This window comes from Gobius niger (genome assembly GCF_951799975.1).
Source record: "Gobius niger genome assembly, chromosome: 1".
Lineage (NCBI taxonomy): Eukaryota > Metazoa > Chordata > Actinopteri > Gobiiformes > Gobiidae > Gobius > Gobius niger.
In genome coordinates this window covers 39,481,653-39,505,330 of record NC_136852.1, presented here as the reverse complement: position 1 = coordinate 39,505,330, position 23,678 = coordinate 39,481,653, and the positions used below count along the sequence as shown (strand labels likewise).

General features: G+C 42.1%; 2 protein-coding genes across 2 annotated transcripts; both read left to right on the top strand.

Moving 5' to 3' along the window:
- Positions 1-538: 538 nt before the first annotated feature.
- On the top strand, positions 539-7,144 carry LOC306971693 (UDP-glucuronosyltransferase 2A2-like). The gene is made up of 2 exons (XM_079568042.1): positions 539-596; positions 5,350-7,144. Exon 2 carries the CDS (start codon positions 5,357-5,359, stop codon positions 6,920-6,922), a length of 1,566 nt encoding a protein of 521 aa, XP_079424168.1. The 5' UTR covers positions 539-596; positions 5,350-5,356; the 3' UTR covers positions 6,923-7,144.
- Positions 7,145-18,048: 10,904 nt separating this feature from the next.
- LOC306973827 (UDP-glucuronosyltransferase 2A2-like) lies at positions 18,049-19,623 on the top strand (the record flags this gene model as incomplete). Its single annotated transcript, XM_079570868.1, has 1 exon — positions 18,049-19,623. One exon carries the CDS (start codon positions 18,049-18,051, stop codon positions 19,621-19,623), a length of 1,575 nt encoding a protein of 524 aa, XP_079426994.1.
- Between the last annotated feature and the right edge of the window lie 4,055 nt (positions 19,624-23,678).

Below are 23,678 nucleotides of genomic sequence, written 5' to 3'. Positions count from 1 at the left end.
CTGCTGAGACTGCTGCCCCCGCGACCCGGCCCCGGATAAAGCGGAAGAAAATGGATGGATGGAAGATACAAATTATGAAAAAAAAAAGTCAAATAAAACCATACTTTTAACCATACTTTCGATCCATTTTTCCGCATAAACAGACTTATTTTTTTATATAAAACATGAAACGACAGAAAACTTGCAATACATTTTTTCCTCATATGTCAGTGTTCTACAGCAGAAGTTTCAAACTGATATCTCTCATCCGAAAACGTTTCCCTATTCATCTGCAGCGTCTCGAAGTCTGGGCTAATCCAAAGAGAATAAGCAAATTCCACACCAGTAAGTGACCCCCTTGGGAGTTGAACCTGAGAACAGTCAGTTCCAGTGTGTTTGCAGCAGGATTGTGTTCTCCCGGGCCCTGCCCTCTGGCTCTGAGGTGGGATTTCCTGCTGTTTATCGGCTCACACTGATCTGCCGGAGGGTCACGCGCCTCCCTCTGCTTCCTCACCCCCTGCCCCCCCCCCAGCCCCCCGACTCTCTCCCCACACGCTCCTGTTAACGCTTCAGACCTGCCTCTCCCTTCCACCCAGCAGACTCAGACAAAACGCTCTGTAAGTATGAAACATTTCTCTCGCTCTACAGACTTCTCGGTTTCTCGGTCGGTTTCTGCACTTTTTTTCAGGGTAATGACGCGCTCAGAGTAGGCAAGGAAAGGCAAGTTTATTTGAAGAGCACGATCCATACACGAGGCAATTCAAAGTGCTTCACTGTTACATGAAATGACTAGCCTGGCTAACACCAGACTAAAATCACAAGTGATATTTAGTCTGGGGATCACCAATTCATTTTCTCGTAGGAGAGGTGTGGTTTACGATCGTCCATACTCGTTTATTGGGCGATACGAAAAAAAAAAAAAAAAGTCTATCATGCGTCTGCACGTAGCCACGGCCAATCGTATCATCGTATGAGATGACGTATGCCGTACCCGCTGTAAACTTTTGAGCTAAATTATTTAGAACAAGGTCTAAAGCTTGATCGAACAATAGCATCGCGTCTGCTGCTGTCATGTTGGATCCGTAAATAAACTTTTTTTTTTAATCCGTAAATAAACTACAAGCTTTCGAATAGCGCGTCATCGTCTTGCCATCCCTCCTCGCTCTGTGATTGGTTCCCAAATCCACCGGAAAATTGGGCCATGGTCTCCAGGCTGTTGTGCAGTTCGAAATAATTCGAGCGCACACAGCAGCCTGGTGTTAGCCAGGTTATGAAATGACAAGAAATCAGATCAAATCAATCCAGAAAACATCAACATAAACATGAATTAATCAGTCCCTTCAGGATTTAGCGAAAAAGCCTGCAACTTTCATCAACTATTCCTTAACTCTGCAACTTCAGCTATTAGTCACAGTTGTGCTCAAAAGTTTACACACCCTGACAGTTTTATTTATTTTTTGGCCATTTTTCAGAGAATATGAATAACATTTTTTTTCACTCATAGTTTGTGGGTTTAGTAAACCATTTATGGTCAAACATCTGAGCTTGCCCTTTTTAGATCATCATGAAAAAAAATGAAAGTACCAAAATGACCCTGATCAACAGTTTACATCCCCCAGTTCTTAAAGGAATAGTTCACCATTTTTATATACTGTGATGTGTTCTTACCTGAGCTGAGACGAGTTAATGTGTACCTGTCTGGTCTTTGTGTGTGCCCTCAGTCACGCAAAACAACCAAAGATGTTGTAAGCATTGGGCCTCTCCCAACGGTCTTCCACGGTCACGCACAAAGACCAGACAGATACGCATCAACTCGTCTATGCTCAGGTAAGAGCATATCTCCGTATGGAAAAACGATGGCCTGTTATTTAACACTGTGTATTGCTTTAACATCAATGACAGCCCGTATTCTTCTGAGGTAGTTGTAGATGGACCTCTTTATTTCCTCGGATGGTAAAGCTGGGGTATGTAAACTTTTGATCGGGGTCATTTTGGTCGTATCTTTTTTCATTATGATTTTTAAAGAATAAACTCAGTTGTTTCACCATGAATGGCTTTGCACAACCACTAACTATGAGTGAAAAGAAAATAGTGCTATCATTCATATTCTCTGAAAAATGGCCAAAAAGAATAAAACATTATTTTGAGCGCAACTGTAAATCCATTTAATATTTGTGCATAGGAAGAGTCGCGCACATTGAGGCTCAGTGAGGAGCGTTGCCTCTGCTCCCGCCCTCCTCTCACTCGCCTCGGTCTGACCCGCCCCGTGTGCTCCTCTCTGTCCGAGTTTGGTTTCTCTGCCTCTTGATCTTTATTTGCCGGCTATTGTAAATGCAGCGCGATGTGCATGAACAACGAGGAAGGACATGACAGAGACGGCCAAGAAGAGGGACACTGAGCTGCTGTGACCTGCCCCGCACCGCACACACACCCCGGCCTGACAAGGTGTGTGCTCTGACCGGGCCTTAAAACTTTAAATACATAATTGATTAATCCTTCCGCGTCAATGGTTCCCGTTTCTTTATGCTGATTATAGCACATTTTTCCGGATTTTCTAGAGCTTTCAGCACGTTCATGCTTTGTGCAATTTATGCAAGTTATGCATCAAATCGTTCCGCATGTTGAGGAGAATCCTGCTATTACTTTTGGGACTTCTGCAATTTTTAAGTTTTTTCCGCAATCGGCTGAAATATCGTCGATTTTTCCCATTGACATAATGGGGCTTCTGCAAATTCATGCTTTTCTGCATTTTTTTCTGCATTTTCAGCAATTTGTGCACTTTGTGCATGTTCAGCTTCCACAACTTTTTTTTCTACGGGAAATTGAATTTTTTGCATTGGTGTGTATGTGGGACCTGGCCCATTAGTGTGAATGGGGGATTCCAGCCAATGGAGACTCCAGGCCTTTCAGCCGTTTGTGCAGCCTCAATGTCAGTTGCTTTTCTGTTGAGGTTTCCTCTAAACCCTGCGCAGCAAAGGAGATCCAGTCCGCTTCCAACGTCTGCCAGTGATCAAGTTGTTTTTATTGGTGATCCGAGCAGGAGTGGGGTCAGATCTTTCTCTCCGCTCTCTGGTGTTCTACTTTGATCCGGCACACTCATTAAGACTGGATGTGCGTGTTTTTAGTTTTTATAACTCAAAGATCAAATTGGACCTGAAACTCGCGAAAGATGAGTTTTGCTGCAGTGTCTCCTTTAACAAGGAAACGGTAAAAGTAAAAACCCGCCCGGCGCCTTTAATGACTACCGTCTCCCTGACCCTCAATAAAGATGAAATGACTGACACTGAGGAGCACCACCAAAGTGTTTGGATGGATATTAGCAGGCACACTGTAGTATCAGTGTTTGTTTAGTTCCCTGTCTCCAAAAGTCTAAACTCACAGGAAGTCTTGTTATCGCTGCTGCCTCTCTCAGCAGTTGTGTCAGGGAACAGGACAAAGCTCCCACTGGTGCACAGAGAGGTGTTTATTTACAGAACTGTTGTTGGGACCGAACAGAGACGAGGCTGAGCTCAGGCTTTTATACTGTTAATGCTGCAGAGCAGGTTTGTATTGTTCTCAGTCTGCAGACTTTATCACTCAAGGGCAGAGGTTCCCAACCTGAGGAGCAGGACATGACATGGCACTGGGTCCCCAGCCTGTAGTTTTAGATGGAGAGTGAGGTCATCAAACTATCACCTGCAGACGAAAGAGTAAAATCTGTCAACACAAAAAGCAATGGGTTTATGTTTTTGCAGCAGTTTATGCAACAGTTGTTTGTGTAGCGTTAGTGGTCCGATAAAGACACTTAGAGGGTATTTTCTCGCCGTTTATTGTACTCTGTACTCTCGTGCGTTCCCAAAGTATCTCCTGATCAAAATTACCTTTTTACATTCCACTTCTTGTATGTTAAATAAAATATGAATTTAGTGTTAATTACAATAACAAATGGGTGGTGTTTTATAATCATGGGCATCTATTACCAATCTATTACCATTTGTCCCACATTTGCATGCAACGAGAAGGTCCCGGTTCCATCCAGTGTGAGTGGGGGGGCAACAGATGGACATAAGCCCATGGCTACAATCCGGTGTAGCATGAGTCCCATGTGCGTTCATTAGAATCAGAATCAGAATAGTTTTTATTGCAATTGTCATGAACAGGTGCACAATCTAGGATTTGTTTTCGGTTCAATCGTGCAACATGAAACATAAAACATATAATACATAACTTACATAAACTATAACAACATAAAACTATAGACTATAAGGGCAAGCAAAAAGATGATTAAAATAAAACATTTGACATAGAACAAGAGTGTATAGATGTGCAGGTGCATTAAGTGATAGCAGCAGTTATACCACATAGTGCAATAGACCAAATGAACCATTAAACAAGATACAGCAAACATTGTTGTTGTGGAAGATTAGGCCCTTTATGCTAAACCCACAATCTGTTGTTGATCAGTCTCGCCACGTCAATAAATGTGAGATGGTGGTTGGTGTATTAAAACCCATATGGACGCATTGTAAAGAGCTCCGTAAAGCAGGTGATCAAAACTGCGAGATGCCAGACTCTTTTTAAATCAATGTGGATTGCAGCGACAATAAATTATCCAAGACAAATGAAATTGCAGAAGAAACGGGTAATGTTAGTGACAAAGGTGCTAACATTGGAGATGCTAACGTTTACCTAGCCGCCCAGCAAGGCTCACCAAAGGGTTCGATTTCAAAAGAGACACAAAGCACGAACTGAGTGAATTTAAAAGAGGAAATAAGGAAAACTATGAAAGAGGCGACTGGCCAAGTTGCTCTCGCCTAGCAGTAGTAATAAAGAACCATCTCAATGCTATTATTAAGGACATAAATAAATGAATACAGCACAGGCAGTGAGTAACTTTTGGACATGGGCTGTTCTGTCTATGATGGACAGCGCAGTAAAAATGAAAAATGTTCCTGAATGAAAAATAAATGAAATAAAATGGTATGTTCGATTCTAGTGTAACTTACATTGTTGCATTACTTCACTCAAGGCAATGTAAATAAGTTAAAAAAAAAAACTAAAGTAACCCATCTCCTGTGGAAAAAGTCTAGGCTTATCTACTTCAAAAAGTATGTTGAACCAAATCTCTTGTACTTGTGTCTGTATTCGGTATGGAATGACTGAAATCAAAGCGCTAGTATGCGTACTCGTATAGGATTTAAAAAAGTGGTATCGGCGCATCACCAGCCACATGTGTCGTATCGTCTCAGCCCGAGGAACAAAACCACTCAGATTGGGTTCATTGGTGTTAAAACCATACACTGTACCTTTAAGGTGCTCTGGCTGTGTTTATGTTGTCGGTGTCAAGACATTTCTGTTATTTGACCCTTGTATGATTTCTCTCTCTCTCAGGTTCAGGATGCATCTGCTGCTGGTGGCTCTGCTCTGCTGCGCCCCTGTGTTCGGGGGGAAGGTGCTGGTGTTTCCTCTGGACGGGTCCCACTGGGTGAACATGCGGGTTCTGGTCGAGGAGCTGCACTCTCGGGGTCATGAGGTCACTGTGCTGCGGCCCACAGACACCTGGTACATCAAGGCCGAGTCTCCCTTCTACAAATCCATCACACTCAACTTTACATCCGGATTCAGCGAGAAACTGTTCGGGACCTTCGCTATGAAGATGGTGCGACTGCGGCGCGAAGGGGCCTCGGTTTGGAGACGGATTTCTCTAGAATACGAAGTTGTTGCAGCGTTTTATGAGTTGTATAAGAAAAATGCTGAAATGATTGAACAAATGTTTGAGAATAAGACATTAATGCAGGATTTGAAGCACGCCAACTATGACCTGGTTTTGACGGATCCTGTAAACGGCGCTGGTGTTTTTCTAGCTCACAAGCTAGAGCTCCCCCTAGTGTTCAACGTGAGGTGGACCGTTCAAGGAGAGGGACATCTCTCCATCGCCCCATCTCCTCTGTCCTATGCACCAGTCGCCATGAGTGAACTTACTGATAAAATGAGCTTCTTAGAGAGAGTCAAGAACATCCTCTTCTACTTCTTTACACGGTTTCAGATCTGGTATGTGAGCGACCCAATTTACAAACCATTCGTTCACAAATACTTTGGTCCTGACGTGCACTACATGGAGCTGTTCCAGGCGGCCGACATTTGGCTGATGAGAAACGACTTCACGTTTGAATTCCCGCGGCCCACGATGCCAAACGTGGTTTACATGTCAGGCTTCCAGTGCAAACCCTCAAGACCTCTGTCCAAAGAGCTGGAGCAGTTTGTGCAGAGTTCAGGGGAGCATGGGGTTATCGTCATGACTTTAGGGACACTGGTGGCCCAACTGCCTGAAGACATCACTGAGGAGATCGCTGCTGCTTTTGCGCAAGTCCCTCAGAAAGTCATCTGGAAACACTCGGGCAAACAGCCCTCCACTTTAGGCAACAACACTCTGCTGGTGGACTGGCTCCCTCAGAACGACCTTCTGGGACATCCACAAACCAAGCTTTTTGTTGCTCATGGAGGAACCAACGGGCTTCAGGAAGCCATTTACCACGGCGTTCCTCTGTTGGGTTTGCCGCTGATGTTTGACCAACAGGACAACTTCTTTCGGATGGAGTTGCGTGGAGTGGCCAAAGTGCTGGACATCTCCACAGTGAACAGAGAGGTGTTTCTCCAGGCGCTGCAGGAGCTGCTGTACCAGCCCAAACATAGAGAGAATATGAAGCGTCTGTCAGAGCTGCACAGAGACCAGCCCATGAAGCCCATGGACAAAGCCATGTTCTGGATAGAGTTCGTCATGAGACACAGAGGAGCCAAACATCTGATAACAGAGTCCTACAAACTGTCCAAGATTCAGTATTACTGCATTGACGTGGTGGTGTTTCTGCTCACGTTAGCTGCACTGAGTCTGTTCATGTTCATGAAGACACTCACAGTCCTGTGGACAGCCCTGTCCTCACGCCTCAAAACCAAACAGGAATAAACTCTATGGACCTAATGCTGCTCCAGTCTTAGAATAAACAAGAGTGGCACAACGTAAAGTGAGGAATACCAAATTAAATTAAAGATTTTATGCTATTGTACAGTTTACTTTAATTAATGTTATGTTTTGTGCTGAATAAAAACTTCAGACAACAAGTAGGCATAAGCAGCACAACAAAGTTTGGAACAAATGCCATTTAATATTGGTGAGGTCAAATGTGCTTGCTGGACCAACCAATCAAAATCCAAGCTTTGCCACCACTAACTAATGCTAAAATGGGTTGGATTTTGATACTTACTTACTTACTTACTTACTTACTTAAGTCAGCATTACTTTTTGCTTATAGTAATTTCAATTGTGTCAACTTGCACTGTAGCATTAATATAAAATGTGTTTTTTATTCAATAAATAAGCTATAGTCTTAAAAATTATTAATGGGGTCTTCCCTGTTGCCATTAAAGGGGCGGTGGTGAGGCCCCTGTTGAAGAAGAGCAATTTGGACGGTAATGATCTTAACAATTTCAGTTAGTATCCAACCTGCCATTTTAAGCAAAATCTTAGAAAGACTTGTCTTTATTCAACTTAATGGGTTGGGTAGGGTAAAGCACAGCACTGAGACCGCCCTCTTAAAGATTTTGAATGACTTTAGATTGAATTTTGACTCACAGAAGGTCACAGTGTTGGTTTTACTGGATCTGAGCACGGCCTTCGATACAGTCGACCACACTATTGTTTTAACTCATCTCATTGTTATTATTTGCTCATTACTATGGAACAGAAACTCACCTGTGGTTCATGGTCACTCTTTTGTGGCACGCTTAGGTCCAGCGGCATGTCAGATGCTTCCTGTATATAACAGTGAATACAATAATCATAAAACAAACTCAAAGAAGCATACTTGGCCAATCCATTTGGTATGTCAATGTGATGCATACATGCACGTCTTGGATAGGCCCACTGTCTGGATGGGTTCCAATGGTGTTCAAAGGTGTGTCTGGAACCTATATTAACAAGTGGCAAACAGTGATAAGACAAATGACACTCACGCCTTCACATGTGGGCCCAGTCCTATGAGGTACTCCCCACCACAGGCTACCTAAAGATTTTTAATGTGATCATGTACTTGAAATACTTACCTCAACTCTGTTGTGGAAGTCAAAGGGCTTTGAAATGGCAGCCACATACATTCACGTTTTGATTTTCTTTTTTGATGACCTCCATCTTTTTGTCAATCTGGTGGGCCTGTAGCAGTCTGTAGCAGTTAACATTGGTCAAAATATCAATATATGCCTAATAGGCTATAATAATGATGTAATCATGTCGGTGTCCGCATATTCACGGAGTAGGCCTAGATGAAGACTTCTGTATTTGATGAGAAAATCATCAAGGCGTGATAGGCGTCTCGTGAATTTTGTTCCATTGTTCCAGATTATGTAAATTGTACAGCCCGTAACAGATATCAATTTCATTAAACGTTCTTATTTTGCGTTCCTCGTGATGTGACTAAGGCAGCGGTGAATAATTGGCAGTTGGCAGAAGCCTGACCTGTGATGATGGAAAAATATGCATCCAGTAGATTATTGAGATTGGTACTTGCAAAGGAAAGGGAGATTGATTAGAGGAGGACTATGGAGCCGTCACACATCATCATTCTTGGTGTTGTGGTTTTTTGGCCATAGTGCTTGATGTGGTGAAGCTGAAAGTCCATAAGAAATGAGGTGATGGATGGAGTGGTGTGTGAACATGTGACCAATGTTGCTACAGGCGATGGTGAGCCACCCTTTCGTGGGCTCCGCACCACCAGCTCGTCTATGTAAAACGTCGCCTTTTCACGTTGTTTGACCATGGCTCCTGTGGCATCAATGTCCTCCCAGCACCGCTGGTGGAACACAGATATACTCTACTCCACAGTTTGGCACTGTATGGAAGCATGCATGCTGATTGGATGAACTCCTCGGGCGTATCAGTCCTATTTTGGATCATGTATTCCAAGCTCTTGACTTCATCCTGATGGGCCAGTTTTCTTGCCCGTTTTGCAGGTGCAGGGCTCTGGGTGGTTTCGCCTGCAGTTCTGCTTCAAGCTGTTGTTGCAGGCTGGCTCTATATGGTCGTCTTTTTAACTTAACTGAACTGAAAAGAAAGAAAATAAGAGAACAAGAACTTGATTGTGAATAAGAAACACGTTACTTAAACTTTAATCTCTTGTCTTGTGCTTCATTTGGAGTGGAATCTAGTCTCATACATAACCAACCTCCTCATTGAATCTAGAAATTTGATAACGCCTCCCATAGATTCTTAGACTGCCTACAAGCAGAGTTACCACCGTAGGGTTACACAATTATAGCATTTTCACGCTGATGTAGGCACTGCACAAGACGCCAGCTCCTATAGCCAGAGCCCCGTTAGTCACCATACGCCCCCCACGAACAGGGAGTGTGTTCAAGGTAAAAGTGTCTATAGTGCATAGCCTCGTGGAGGAGGGGGTGGTGGGGTTGGTGTCTGCATGAGTACTTTATTTTAGAGAATCTGTGGGGATACAGAACTATTACGGCTATCAGTAGATAGACCAGGTTCCTGTAATGAGCAGAAATTATCCACAGACAATGACATGGCCGACTTCTGGTTAGAAATCCCCCCTCCCAAAAGACAACAATGAGTCAGAATGTTCTGAATTGAAAGTGAAAGGGAGAAGAGCTATTAGTGCTGCTATTTGACCAGATTTATTGTTGTTATGGGCTACTCATTAAACAGCTGAATGGAATTGTAGCTACTGACACAATCTCAGCAAAAGCACCACAATCCATTCATTTACCAGCACTATCACCATCACCAGAATCCTTTTGTCTGTGTTCATTTTGTTTTTTTTTATTAACACACTCATCCATTTTGTCCTTTTATTTTGCGTTTCTTTGCCATCTTGGTGTGATGTCTTTTTATGATTTGACACACACTCACTCATGCATGCACGGCAAAAGGCAAACATGCCACCTTCAGCGGCTTAAATGGAAGATGAGGAAGTTGCTTGACCTATCCTGCATGGGCGAGAACTGACTGATTTAACCAGAAGGAAGCGTGGGATGAGACCGCAGTAGTTAAAGGAGTTTATAAATAAAGGTTGACTGACTAATTTGACTTGCTTGAACACTGAGGTGTGTCGAGGCTAACAGTCGAGGGTTTATTGTGGGCAATACAATGTGATAGGCTATTTTGCGACATTCTTAAATTGACGGAGAGGAACATGGCGGTGCAATCTGCTTATCATTGGACTTGCCTCTCATGAATGTGAGTATACATGGGGTGCACACTACTGGCCTGCAGCCACATGGCCACATGATGGCCACATGATGGGTTATTTTTCACCAGTTCCTCCATTGATGTTATTCAAACCTGTGCCACATGTCAAGTGGTGTGTGTGCACTTGACATGGAGTTTTTGTATTGACAGCGTTATTTTGTACAGCATGTTCTTAGGAAACATCTGTCTTATGAATATACTAAGGTGGTAGCACCATCTACTGACCGTTTGGAGTCAGAGCACATTATAAATGATGTGGGCAGCATCTTCTGTGAGTTGGCCTGTACTATATACCCTGCGCGGCTTTTGTATTGTGTACTTGTGTATCTTGCATTCACTCGTAATGTTAGATATTTTATTAATCATTTTTATTGTCACTTTTAATAGACTAAAGACTCTGAAATCATGCAAAGTCCAATCACGCCATCTGCTGACCATGTTGCCTTATGAGAGTACCCATTATCTGATGACCAAAAACGTAAAAAACGCAAGTTCAGATGAATATTTATTCGTCACATACAAAGTCACATTAGGCACAATGATAACTGAAATGAGTCACAATTAACATCCTCACATCCAAGATCAATTTATTTGGCAGGTACATTAAAGTGACAACAACCACAACAACATCATCATGTTTTATTGACGACAGAGCTTCCATTTTGTTGTGTGACATGTATAACACTGATGTCTGTATTTACCAGCTGCATATGAATGTACCTTGATCGAGCCTTTACCGTGCAACTTCCGGGTTTTCAGGCTCCCCATGATGGCTCAACCAGTGATGGCGTTACCGCGGTCACAATGCGTTACGGAGCTCCCAGTGGCAGATTGCAATAGATTCACTCTCGCCGCAGTATCATGAATTTAACAATGATCACCGTCTGATGGCATTTCCCCAAATCTGCAAAGCAAAAGCTCACTGGAAGGACACAAACTGAGAACAATTTTCCTGATTTAGACGGTTTATCTAGTTCAAAAATATTCTTCTTCGTTTCTGGCGCTGTAAACAGTACATGCAATACCCTCGAAACATCAACAACACATCGTTATATTTCCTTTACTTTGATGTGAAAAATTGCACTTTTGATAAGGCTTTGTCTGTATATTATAAGCACTGTTAAACTTTTTTCAAATCATTTCGGTTTGTGTAGGACTATCAATGCTTTCTGAACATATTAACACACATTAAAAAATACCGCGATAATACCGAAATCCGTGATCATTTGTATCACAATAACCGTGAGGTGAAATTTTCATACCGTGCCAGCCCTAGTCTGCATCATGCTCCTCATTCTTTTCTGCACCAGTTCACCCCCTCCCCATCACTGACAAGCGCGGTCTAACCAGCTCGTCCAGCCGGTTCTCCTCTCTGGATGTAACACTGTTCCCACGGCAAACTACTGCAAAAATACAGCGCTTTCCACCACAGACTCCCTGATGAAGAAAAGTCTGCTCTGTCCTTTCTTGTATGCTGCATTCGAGTGCACCGACAAGTCCAGCGTATGGTCTAGATCACTGGTTACCAACCGGGGGTATGGGAGCCTGTGGGGGTACTTGAGGACCTATCAGGGGGAACCATTTCAGATTGGGAAAAAAGGGGAACTGAACATTGTTTTGAAAAGCTATATTTTGAAGTAAAATGTTTTGGGACAATTTTATAGAGGAATACATTCAGCTAAGAACTGCCACATTCCCAGAGAAGACTCTAAAACCCAAGCACCATTATCTTGTCATTACCCAGAGCTCATTCTTCGGTTTGCTCCCTCATTAGGTTGTGGACATTGCACTTCGAAAGCAAACACACATATTTCAAGGAGTGTGCAAGGAAACTGCATAACTTTAAAAACCTATGCAGTACCTTAGCAGAAAGACACCAGCTGCTACAAGCATTATTTACATGCTGGCAGCTTATTTCCACCAACTCTGCAAATGGACCATGCAAGTAAATTTTATGGCCGGCTGTACCAGATTGGCATTCAGAGAGCTGTCAGTCTCAAGGGTCTCCGCTCAGAAGACACTGTTGAAATACCTTGTGTCACTTTCAAAGGCACTCTGTATCTTTTGGAAAAAAACACTGTTGATACTGTATCGGTCAGCACACTATCAGTGTGACTGCTGACAAGCTTGCAGATTATTACCCTCTTTCTGTTTATAATCAACTTGGTCTTATTCCTGTTGCTCTGCATCATTCTGTGTTTCAGAAGAAAAACTGCTGGACTCCATTAAGAAGGCAATCAAGTGTTTTCTGCTACAGCGAGACGAAGTGAAACTGCCACACTAGGTACAAACCTAGTGTGGCGGTGCGTAATGTTTCACGTTCAGTTTGATTTCTATAAATACCACCTTTGGCGCAGAACAGTTCGTACGGAAGGTTTTGGCCTCCTTTTGTCCGTGCGTGAGCTTTATAAATGAGGCCCCTGCTCTCTCCCATTCAGTGCAGAAAGATTCTTCCTTCTTTGAATCGAGGTGAGATGACAGTTGTTTCAGTTCAACATATTGGTTTAGCTGCGACAATTGATAACCAGCAATCCTCCAAAGTCCAAATTCTTTTTTCACCTTATTAAGTTTTGTCTTCACAGATTTCATTCACACAAGCATATTAACCTTTTAACCCCCATCTTCTTCTTCTACCCAAATCTAAAAGCTTCTCAACTGGAGCTCACAGCCTTTCGTCGAACGCCTCATTTGAAAGCTAACACCTAAAAAACGTGTCCCTCACTGTCCTCACTTTGTTTTTGTTAGTTGCTTATTTGTCTCCTGTTTTGTTGTGTTTTTGTTGCTTTTTCATCACTGTTTTGTCGCCTGTTTTTCTGTGTTTTTGTTGCTTTTTTCCCGAAGCTTTTAGATTTGGGTAAAGTTGAACTGGAAAAACTTATAACTCTTGTCTATCTGTTACTGCACAAGTACGACAACTCTACTCTACTCTTCTTTCTGCCTCTTAACCTCTTAACTCCCTCTTTTTCCTCACGTCATCAGATTTTTTTCCCATCATTTTTTGTTGGGTATTCAACTCATTTTAGTCATTTTTTTGTCGTTTTTTAATCTTTTTTTGTCAAATTTTTGTAATTTTTTTTTTCATTTTTTTAATTCATTTTTTTTTGTCATTTTTTGTCACATTTTTGCCACTTTTTCAATCAATTTTTCGTCACTTTTTTGTCAATGTTTTCTCACTTTTTTTTGTCACATTTCCGTCATTGTTTTCGTCTCAGTTTTGTTGCTATTTTCACAGCTTTTTTCCAGAAGCTTTTGGACTGGGGGTAAAGCCAAACTGGAGAAAATGTGCTTGGCTCAGGGGGGAGTTAAGGGGTTAATCCTGCAAGAGTTTATTCATTCACTGAATGATTCACTGGTTTCTAAAAAAAAAAACTTTCCTGTAAACAGTTCTCTTATTTGATTCTTGTGTTCTCTACTCTCCTGTTTATGTCATCAGGGCGGCCAGTTGCAGTGTGCTTTTGTGTAAGTCGATAAAATCGTAAATAGATCAAATACTTTCAGTTATATGCATTTTTAAGTCTTGTTTTGACTCGCTCTGTCTTGAGCCCTATTATTTCTTGCTCGTTCACACAAAGTTACCTGACCTCTGTTTTGTCGCTCCTTCTCCTCTGGACATCAACATAAAATTAATCAATTACGGTAAAGGCAAGAGTGTAGATAAAATACTTTCAGTCATATGCTCGGGCAAAAATAACTGTTTTCAGCCTGGATTTGAACATTGTCAGAGTTGAGGCCTGTCTCAAGCCTTGATTTCGGGACTGTCCCGAATGTTAGGGTCATATAGCCTCACATAACCCTCAGCCGGGACCTGTGCTCCACTTCCTCATGTTTCTTATCAGAATTTCACTGTACACAGGGGTCAGAAGCTTCTGCCATAAACACACCCTTATATGGAAGGGTTGTTTCAGACCTGCTACAGTCCGTGTTCAGACCCGCTTCAGTCCGTGTTCAGACCCGCTTCAGTCCGTGTTCAGACCTGCTTCACTCCGTGTTCAGACCTGCTACAGTCCGTGTTCAGACCCGCTTCAGTCCGTGTTCAGACCCGCTTCACTCCGTGTTCAGACCTGCTACAGTCCGTGTTCAGACCCGCTTCAGTCCGTGTTCAGACCCGCTTCAGTCCGTGTTCAGACCTGCTTCACTCCGTGTTCAGACCTGCTACAGTCCGTGTTCAGACCCGCTTCAGTCCGTGTTCAGACCCGCTTCAGTCTGTGTTCAGACCCGCTTCAGTCCGTGTTCAGACCCACTTCAGTCCGTGTTCAGACCCGCTTCAGTCCGTGTTCAGACCCGCTTCAGTCCTGCTTCAGTCCGTGTTCAGACCCGCTTCACTCCGTGTTCAGACCTGCTTCAGTCCGTGTTCAGACCCGCTTCAGTCCGTGTTCAGACCCGCTTCAGTCCGTGTTCAGACCCGCTTCAGTCCGTGTTCAGACCCGCTTCAGTCCTCTCTCCACAAACACACCCGCTGTAAGTATGAGTTCCTTTGAAAACAGATTTCACGTATACAGGTGAAACTTGGAAATTTGGAATATTGTTAAAAAGTGCATTTGTTGCTGTAGCTCAGGCTTGAGCTGTGAAACTGATATATGATAGACCAATTACATGCAAATTGAGATATATATGTGTCGTCTTTGTTATAATTTTGATTAAAATGGCTCAGCTTGTGAAAACCCCAAATTAAAAGTTTTTGAAATTTTGACTGTAAGCCATTATCATCAAAATTATAACAAATAAAGGCTTGACATATGTCACTTGAGTCTATATCATATATTAGTTTCACAGTTTAAGTTGAATCACAAAAATAAATGCACTTTTGAGTTTCTCCTGTAGTTTACTCGTTGTGTTGACCTTATTTAGTCCCGGCTCAGTTATTTGTTTGTCTCAACTGACCACATGACCACTAGGGTGCACCAAACCCCCCATGAATTTCAACATTTTACCTGATCAACTCTACCTTTTTTTTGGTGGTGAGGTTCATTGAAAACAACACTTCTGTGAAATTTGGGCCTGATTACACAAATTTTAGGTCTCCCACATGACATGTGCTATGTTGCAAATATGCGTGTTATAATTTTAGAGGGTAGGGGAACTAGAAATCATTCAGAACTGAAAAAAACAATCCTTTCTTTTCAAAATGAGTTAGCATGGTTTTCAAAAGCGTGAATGTATGAAAAAAGAGCATAGTTGCTTGAAAATTGTGAAAGATATAATATTTTAAGTCAAGTCAAGTCAGTGCGAATGCTAGATTTTTAGTGCATCCATACATCTTCTTTTGCTTTTCCATTGCCGGGTCGCTGGGGCAGCAGTCAAAGCTTTCCTGGCCTGCAAAACTACATGCTTTTTCATAGATTTTTCAGAGACATATAGTCTGGGAGCGAGCATGATCTCAACGATTTCCCGGTGGGCGTGATTGACAGACGGCTTCAACCAATCAGAGAACGCTAGATACGTCGCAGTAACAAGCGGCAGGAAGCCTTTCCAAAAATGTCCTTATTTACGAGGAACGCTGCTTGCTCCGGTTTTAGGGATTTACATTTTTTTCAAAGGACTTAAAACAGACGAAAGAGCAGAAGAAAATAGTGTATCGTCGCCGCGCCGCCATCTTTAATGTTTTGGAAGAGAGCGTGGTGGTGACAGGTGATGGCTTCCGTCTCTCGGTGCGTGATTGGACCGATGTGGGTCAAATTGTGAAACGATCGGCTGCAAGCAGCCGCCCAGATGGTTCTTCTTTTGAACAGAAAGAAGGAGTGTCTGGCAGGCCAGGCAAAGCCCAAGCTGCCCATATCACACTGCACCAGTCCCTTGTGGCGGCTCCTGCAGGTGGTGGGTCCACAGGAGGACGGCCCCATGGCACTCGTTCATCTCTAGGTGACGTAACAGTCCTTGATGGGCTCTCATCATACGAAGCTTCTGAACCGCATAATGCCCTAGACAACCAGACGCTTCTTTTTCAGCATAGCCATGTCTTCAGGCCTAGTAGCCATCATGTTTGCCTTCACATTCTCAGGCGCTGATGGACAGAAAAGGGCCAGTGGCACCGGCTCTTCTGTTCAGTACCACATATAATTTGCTAAGCTCTTCAGAGCAACTTGTACCAATGCTGGATCTCTCTTATAAGATCATAAGATCATCATTTCTTAGGGTGCTTGATGGAATAGAGGAGGTAAGCCACCATGGTAGACAGCAATAAAGAACAAAGTGCATAAAGCGATGAAGCAGAGTACACTGATTTCCTCTAAACAGAGTCCTTTTCTATCTTACTGCCACGCAAGTCAATCTTCATTGAATACAGTAGTTTGGCCATTCAACGTACTAGATGTAGAGCACAAGGTTGATGGAAGCTGTGATGGACTTAATTATCTGAATTGAGGTACAACTGGGTCAGAGAAACTAGTTCCCTGTAGTCTCCTCTGTCAAACCTTATGTTGGTGAAATCCTTACAGATTGCAATGATTTTATCCTTGCAACTCTGTAATTCTGGTGGACACTCTGGTATGTCCAGGTCTGCCTCGTCACTGAATGTGAGAGCAGGAATTTTCTGAACCTGAGAAATAATGAAATCTCTGGACTGTGTGACACCTCAATCAAAGGGCATTCCAAACATGCATCTGCAGTACTTCACCAACATGGTGGCGACAAGCAAACCAGAATGCTGAGGAGATGGTGAAAGACTGTTGTGGAACAGAGGTAGCTGCGCAGGAGGAAGAGGAAGGAGGTGAGCTGACCAGTGCAGGACACCATGCTCTGAAACGGGGACACACCCAAATACAATTATCTCTCATAACGCGAAAGATTCTCGAGTTTCAAGCTTATTTTAGCACTAAAATGTCAATAACCTTTACAATTTTTGAGCAAATGAAATGACATTTTGCATACCATGTATTGAAAGCATACAGTAACAAACTATATAACTTTAAAACAAAACAAAACCATACTTTTTATGTTCTGAATTTTTTTCTCACCCCACCCCATAAAAATGCAGATAAACACATCTTGGTGTCAGTGTGGGACCCTTTGATGAACTCTGATTGGCTTCAAATTTTGCAGAGCTGCTATTTAGCATGAACCTCACCCCCAGAAGGTAGGTGGAATTGAAAGACCTAAGGGGATTTGATGCAATGACCACAGTGCTGGGGAGTGACGGATGTAGAGAAATACTCAATCCCATTGTCACGTCTTCCAATGAGGAAGAAGAGACCGGGGACTCAGTCCATCACCCAAGCTAAAGTAACCAAACTTGGAAAGTGGATGAGATTCATCCTAAGTACCTTAACCACAGGCTCACATTAACTACGGTCCGGGTTCGGTCCTGATCCAGTCCGGATTTGCCCCAAACTACCACTCGCAGTGAGTCTGGCTGGCACTGTGGCTACGCTGGCTCTGGCGACAGACGATGCGCCAGGCACAGAAACGGCACTCGCGAGAACAGAAGTGTGCGCGGATTGTAGCCCTGGGCTAATTTGCATCCATTGTCCCACCTCTCTCTCAATCACACTCTCATTCAATGTGCTACGGCTGTCTGTTGATGAGAATTGTGTAATAAATGATATTTTTAACAAGCACGGCAAAACTTTAAAAGCCACTTTAAATGCAGCTGATGGTCTTAGTGATTTTATTGGTGTTTGATCGATGATTGATCAGAGCTAACACTAGCTGAAGCAAGGCAATCCTGTTCTAGTACGAATAGGCATAGACATTAAACTTTCCCTTCGCCATGTATCTGCAGTGACTGTGACTGAGAGAAGGCCAGACTATTGAAAATGTTTTGGCCGAGGCCTGAAGTTTTTATGCAGGGTATGCTCTCCTCTGTTTCTGACCAGTTTCTCTCTCTCAGGTTCAGGATGCATCTGCTGCTGGTGGCTCTGCTCTGCTGCGCCCCTGTGTTCGGGGGGAAGGTGCTGGTGGTTCCTTTGGATGGGTCCAGCTGGGTGAACATGCGAGTGCTCCTTGAGGAGCTGCACTCCCGGGGTCATGAGGTCACTGTGCTGAGGCCCTCTGACGCCTGGTACATCAAGGCCGAGTCTCCCTTCTACAAATCCATCACACTCAACTCTTTGACCGTATTCAACGAGGAAGAGTTCGGTTCGTTAACAGCAAATGTGGTGGAACAGCGGCGCCAAGAACGCTCAGTTTGGACACAGATTGCTTTGCAATACCAAAGTCTTGTAACATTTTATGAGATGAATAAGGTAATGGCTGAAATGGTCGAACAAATGTTTGAGAATGAGACTTTTATGCAGAATTTGAAGGACTCTAACTATGATCTGGTTTTGGCAGATGCTTTTGTCGTAGCTGGCGTTCTTCTCGCTCACAGGTTAGAGCTCCCTCTGGTGCTGGCCGTGAGGTGGACAGTCCAAGGAGAGGGACATTTTGCGATTGCTCCATCTCCTCTGTCCTACATCCCAGTTCCAAGTGAATTCCCGTGCGAACTCACAGATAAAATGAGTTTCATGCAGAGAGTCAAAAACGTGTTGATTTATTCCTACACACGATTTCAGATCTGGTATACTACTGATCCAGTTTTTAAACCGTTGGTTCACAAATACTTTGGTCCTGACGTGCACTACATGGAGCTGTTCCAGGCGGCCGACATTTGGCTGATGAGAACCGACTTCACGTTTGAATTCCCGCGGCCCACGATGCCAAACGTGGTTTACATTTCTGGCTACCAGTGCAAACCCTCCAGACCTCTGTCCAAAGAGCTGGAGCAGTTTGTGCAGAGTTCAGGGGAGCATGGGGTCATCGTCATGACTTTAGGGACACTGGTGGCCCAACTGCCTGAAGACATCACTGAGGAGATCGCTGCTGCTTTTGCACAAGTCCCTCAGAAAGTCATCTGGAGACACTCGGGCAAACAGCCCTCCACGTTAGGCAACAACACTCTGCTGGTGGACTGGCTCCCCCAGGCCGACCTTCTGGGACATCCACAAACCAAGCTTTTTGTAGCTCACGGAGGAACCAACGGGCTTCAGGAAGCCATTTACCACGGCGTTCCTCTGTTGGGTTTGCCGCTGTTCTTCGACCAACAGGATAACTTATTTCGGATGGAGGTGCGTGGAGTGGCCAAAGTGCTGGACATCTCCACAGTGAACAGAGAGGTGTTTCTCCAGGCGCTGCAGGAGCTGCTGTACCAGCCCAAACATAGAGAGAATATGAAGCGTCTGTCAGAGCTGCACAGAGACCAGCCCATGAAGCCCATGGACAAAGCCATGTTCTGGATAGAGTTCGTCATGAGACACAGAGGAGCCAAACATCTGATAACAGAGTCCTACAAACTGTCCAAGATTCAGTATTACTGCATTGACGTGGTGGTGTTTCTGCTCACGTTAGCTGCACTGAGTCTGTTCATGTTCATGAAGACACTCACAGTCCTGTGGACAGCCCTGTCCTCACGCCTCAAAACCAAACAGGAATAAACTTCATGGCCCTAACACTGCTCCATTATTAGAATAGAAACCACAACCTCCTGATGAACTGTGTCTGATTAAACCCATATACTTTCCAAATGTGTTAACTGGACTGGGTGGTTCATGTTTGGGTGTATGATGTTTCCTCTTTACAAAGGCTTCTTGCGCTCAATCTAGTTGTCTCGTTGCACAAGGTGGCTACACTAGTGTTGCTAAACTGAAGTTGTGAATGCCAGGACTTCTTGTTTATGTTCATTTCCTGTTATCTTAGCTTGAAAACAAGTTCTCCTCCACCTCTTTTTAAACAGATGTCTCCTCAACTCAAGTATTTAGATAGATAGAACACAACACAGATATCAGTAAAAAAATAAGTTAATAAAGCTAGTATCCATAGTAATTAAAAAGTACACATTAAAGAGGTTCATTGTACAGTTTTATGGCGCCGGGACAAACAATCTCAACAATTCCTGGAATCGGTGACTGGGGCGGCTTCTCTGAGCATCCAGTCTTGTGCATGGGGTCGCTACTATTATTGAGGATGCCCTCGTTTTGCCTGGCTCTGCCATACTATTCCCTGTCCATTCCACGCAGGGCAGTCAGTCTGGCAACGGAGCATTTGGAGCAGTTTGAACAGGTGGGCCTAACACACCAGATTGTCAGTGAAATAACCAATTAGCAATTAGCGGACGTGAGGACAGCTGTAGTCCAATAGGGGTAATGCTCTAACGACTTCCACATTCCACTAAGTAAGTAAACCACTTCCGGTCACCGTGTTAATTAATAGGAGCAAGAACCTTTTAGCAGCTAGACAGTCACATTTTTTACACATTGTAAAGCGTGTCAAAATAGCTTTGCTACATAGAGTTACAAATTCACTGCTCAAGCGGGAGATTCCAGGAGTAAAAGTTGCGTATTTATTGAACGCTAACTCTTGTGGACCCGTAGCTATCATTAAGCTAGTTTTAGCCGCCTCACCTGACGCACTTTATATAAATTCATGTACTGCCCACGGACGTGTATTTGCATCATCTGTGATCACAAACAATACACAAGAGCCAGTTTTAATAAAGCGCTTGAATTTGTTCGTTGCGGCTAAAGCTAGCTTAATGATAGCTACGGCTCCACAAGCGTTAGCATTCAACAAACACGCGACTTTTGCTCCTGGAATCTCTCGTTTGAGCAACGAAGAATTTGTAGCTCTGTGTAGTGGAGCTATTTTGACCTGATTTAATTAACACGGTGACCAGAAGTGATTTAATTAATTACTTAATGCGGAAGTCGTTAACGCATAACCCCTATTCACAAAATAAACTGACAATAAATCCTCGACTCCTTCATCCATGATTCGTTTTGGCTAATAACTTCTGTAGTTCTCACTGTTGATAGAACTACAACATGGTGGCGCAGAGAGTGATGTAGCCTTGTTAATTCCCTGTGATGGTCGTGATTGGTTCGTCTTGGCTTAGGCACCAATAGATAGACGGCATCTCTGGAAACGCCCATATAAGGTCAAGTTTGAAAGCAGTTAAGGGGGAAAAACATTTTTGAGAAAAATCTAAACTTTCTTTAATTTTTCAAAAACTACTTTTACAAATGCTAAATTATGAATATAGTTTTCTACTAAATAAATATACAAAGACATGGAGAGGAGCAAAGTGGTTCAACAGCCCATAAATGCATGAATAACAGAGAATGCTAGCGTGATGCTTAATGTTAGCATTCTGCTAATGCTAACGTTAGCAGCTATAACGTTTCTAACATTTTTCGCTTCTATTGAACAATGTGTGAATAAACATCTGTATGGGCCCGATTTAGACTTGGCTTTTTTTGTATGTGATAAAAAGGTTTATATTTCTGTATTATTTATATATTATATATATTATATATTATATATTTTAATATAATATATATTTATTATATTTTAATATTTTCTGTTAAAGAAAATATTGAAATATCCGAGGAGAAAAAAATTACAAACGAGTTCTGTAAATATTTTGCAAATGTAGGATCTACAATTGCAGAAAAAATACCCCAAATAATACACCAAACAGAAAATACAATCATAGATAATGTAAACAGTATATTTATTGACCATGTGGAAATAGATGAAATAAGAAAAGTTGTAAAAAACTGTGGAAACAAGAAATCAACTGACTGTGAAGGTTTAGACATGATGATCATAAAAAACATAATTGAATCTATTATTGAGCCATTCACTTATATCTGTAATCTGTCTTTAACGACAGGAACTTTTCCTGAGAAAATGAAAAAAGCGAAAATTGTACCTATATACAAAAGCGGAGACAAGCATGACTTTTCAAACTACAGACCAGTGTCTTTATTGCCACAATTTTCAAAAATTTTAGAAAAAGTGTTTGCAGCAAGAATGCACAAATTCATAAAAACAGAGAATATTCTAATCAATGGTCAGTATGGATTCAGGAAAAATCACTCCACAGCAACGGCTATAATGGAATTAACTGAAAAAATAGCAAGAGAAATAAACAGCAAAAACTATTGTGTAGGTATTTTCATTGACTTACAAAAGGCATTCGATGTAATTAATCACTCAAGACTACTTTGGAAACTAGAAAAATATGGAATCAGAGGTATCGCTCATAAATAGATCACAAGTTACTTAGAAAATAGAAAGCAATATGTACAGATAAATGATACAGCATCAGACCTGCGTGACATCAACTGCGGGGTTCCCCAAGGCTCGATACTTGGGCCATTACTGTTCATATTATACATGAATGACTTTGTAAAAGCATCGGACAAACTGCAGAGTATTTTATTTGCCGATGATACAACATTATTTTACTCAGGGAAAGATATACAGGAGATAGCAGAAGTAGTCAATGAAGAACTCAAAAAAATAAAATATTGGTTTGATCTAAATAAAGTGTCTCTCAATGTTAAATAAAACAAACTTCATAATATTCAATGACAAAAGAAAGACAGTTGATGTATCAATAGAAATTGAAGGTATGGAAATTCAAAGGGTTCAAGAAACAAAATTTTTAGGAGTCATCATTGATGAAGACCTCAAGTGGAAGTCACATATAAACTACACAAGAGGAAAAATAGCCAAATCCATTGCGGTGTTACATAAAGTCAAATACTTTCTAAATCAATCCGCTTTACTCACTTTATACAACACAATGATAATACCATACTTAACTTACTGTGTGGAAATGTGGGGCTCAACCTGTAAAACGTATATACAGCCGCTGTTCATTCTACAAAAACGGGCTCTGAAAACAATACATAATGTTAGATATAGAGATCCATCGAATCCACTTTTTATTAAATGTAATTTTCTAAAATTTGAGGATGTAGTAGACTATATTATCCTCCAGGTTTTGTATAAAGCAAATAGAAAAATATTGCCAGTGAACATCCAAGAAATGTTTGAGAAAAGAGAAAGTCAGTATAATCTGAAAGGAACAGACATCTTTAACAAACCCAGGTTCAACTCTAAAGCAATGGAACGAACTGTTACAGTGACAGGAATCAGTTTATGGAATAAACTCCAGAAAGAAGTGAAAAAGTCAGAAACTCTCCTGGAGTTTAAAAAACACATAAAAGCTACAATGTTAAAAAAGTATGAAGTACTTGGACATGAATAATGTGGGATATTTGATTTGAACAAACATGAATACGACGGATTGTTTCTTTTTGACCATTTGTAAACATTCAAGAATACGAAGGTTCTGTATTTTATATATTGAAAAACTGAATATAGAATATAAAACATCTGTTAATACTGTGAATATAATATGTATATACATAAGACTGTAAATATATGTATGTAGACATACCACAACAATGTGAAGTGTAAAGTGTGAAGTAACAAAAGGGGCAGATATTATAAGACTTGTTCTTCTCCTCTGCTCTGTTTCATTCATACTGTGTTGGCTTGGCGGTTTTATTGTGATTGTGAACATCACTTTTGAATGAAATAAATAAATAAAATGAAATGAAAATGAAATATTTCGCCAGAAAATGGCTAAAAAGAGTGAAAATTTGTGTTTCCCAAAAGATTTTATTTTCCCCCTCGG

What these genes read in the sequence shown, in the direction of transcription:
- LOC306971693 (XM_079568042.1), top strand. Translation starts at nt 5,357, where the DNA reads ATGCATCTGCTGCTGGTGGCTCTGCTCTGCTGCGCCCCTGTGTTCGGG.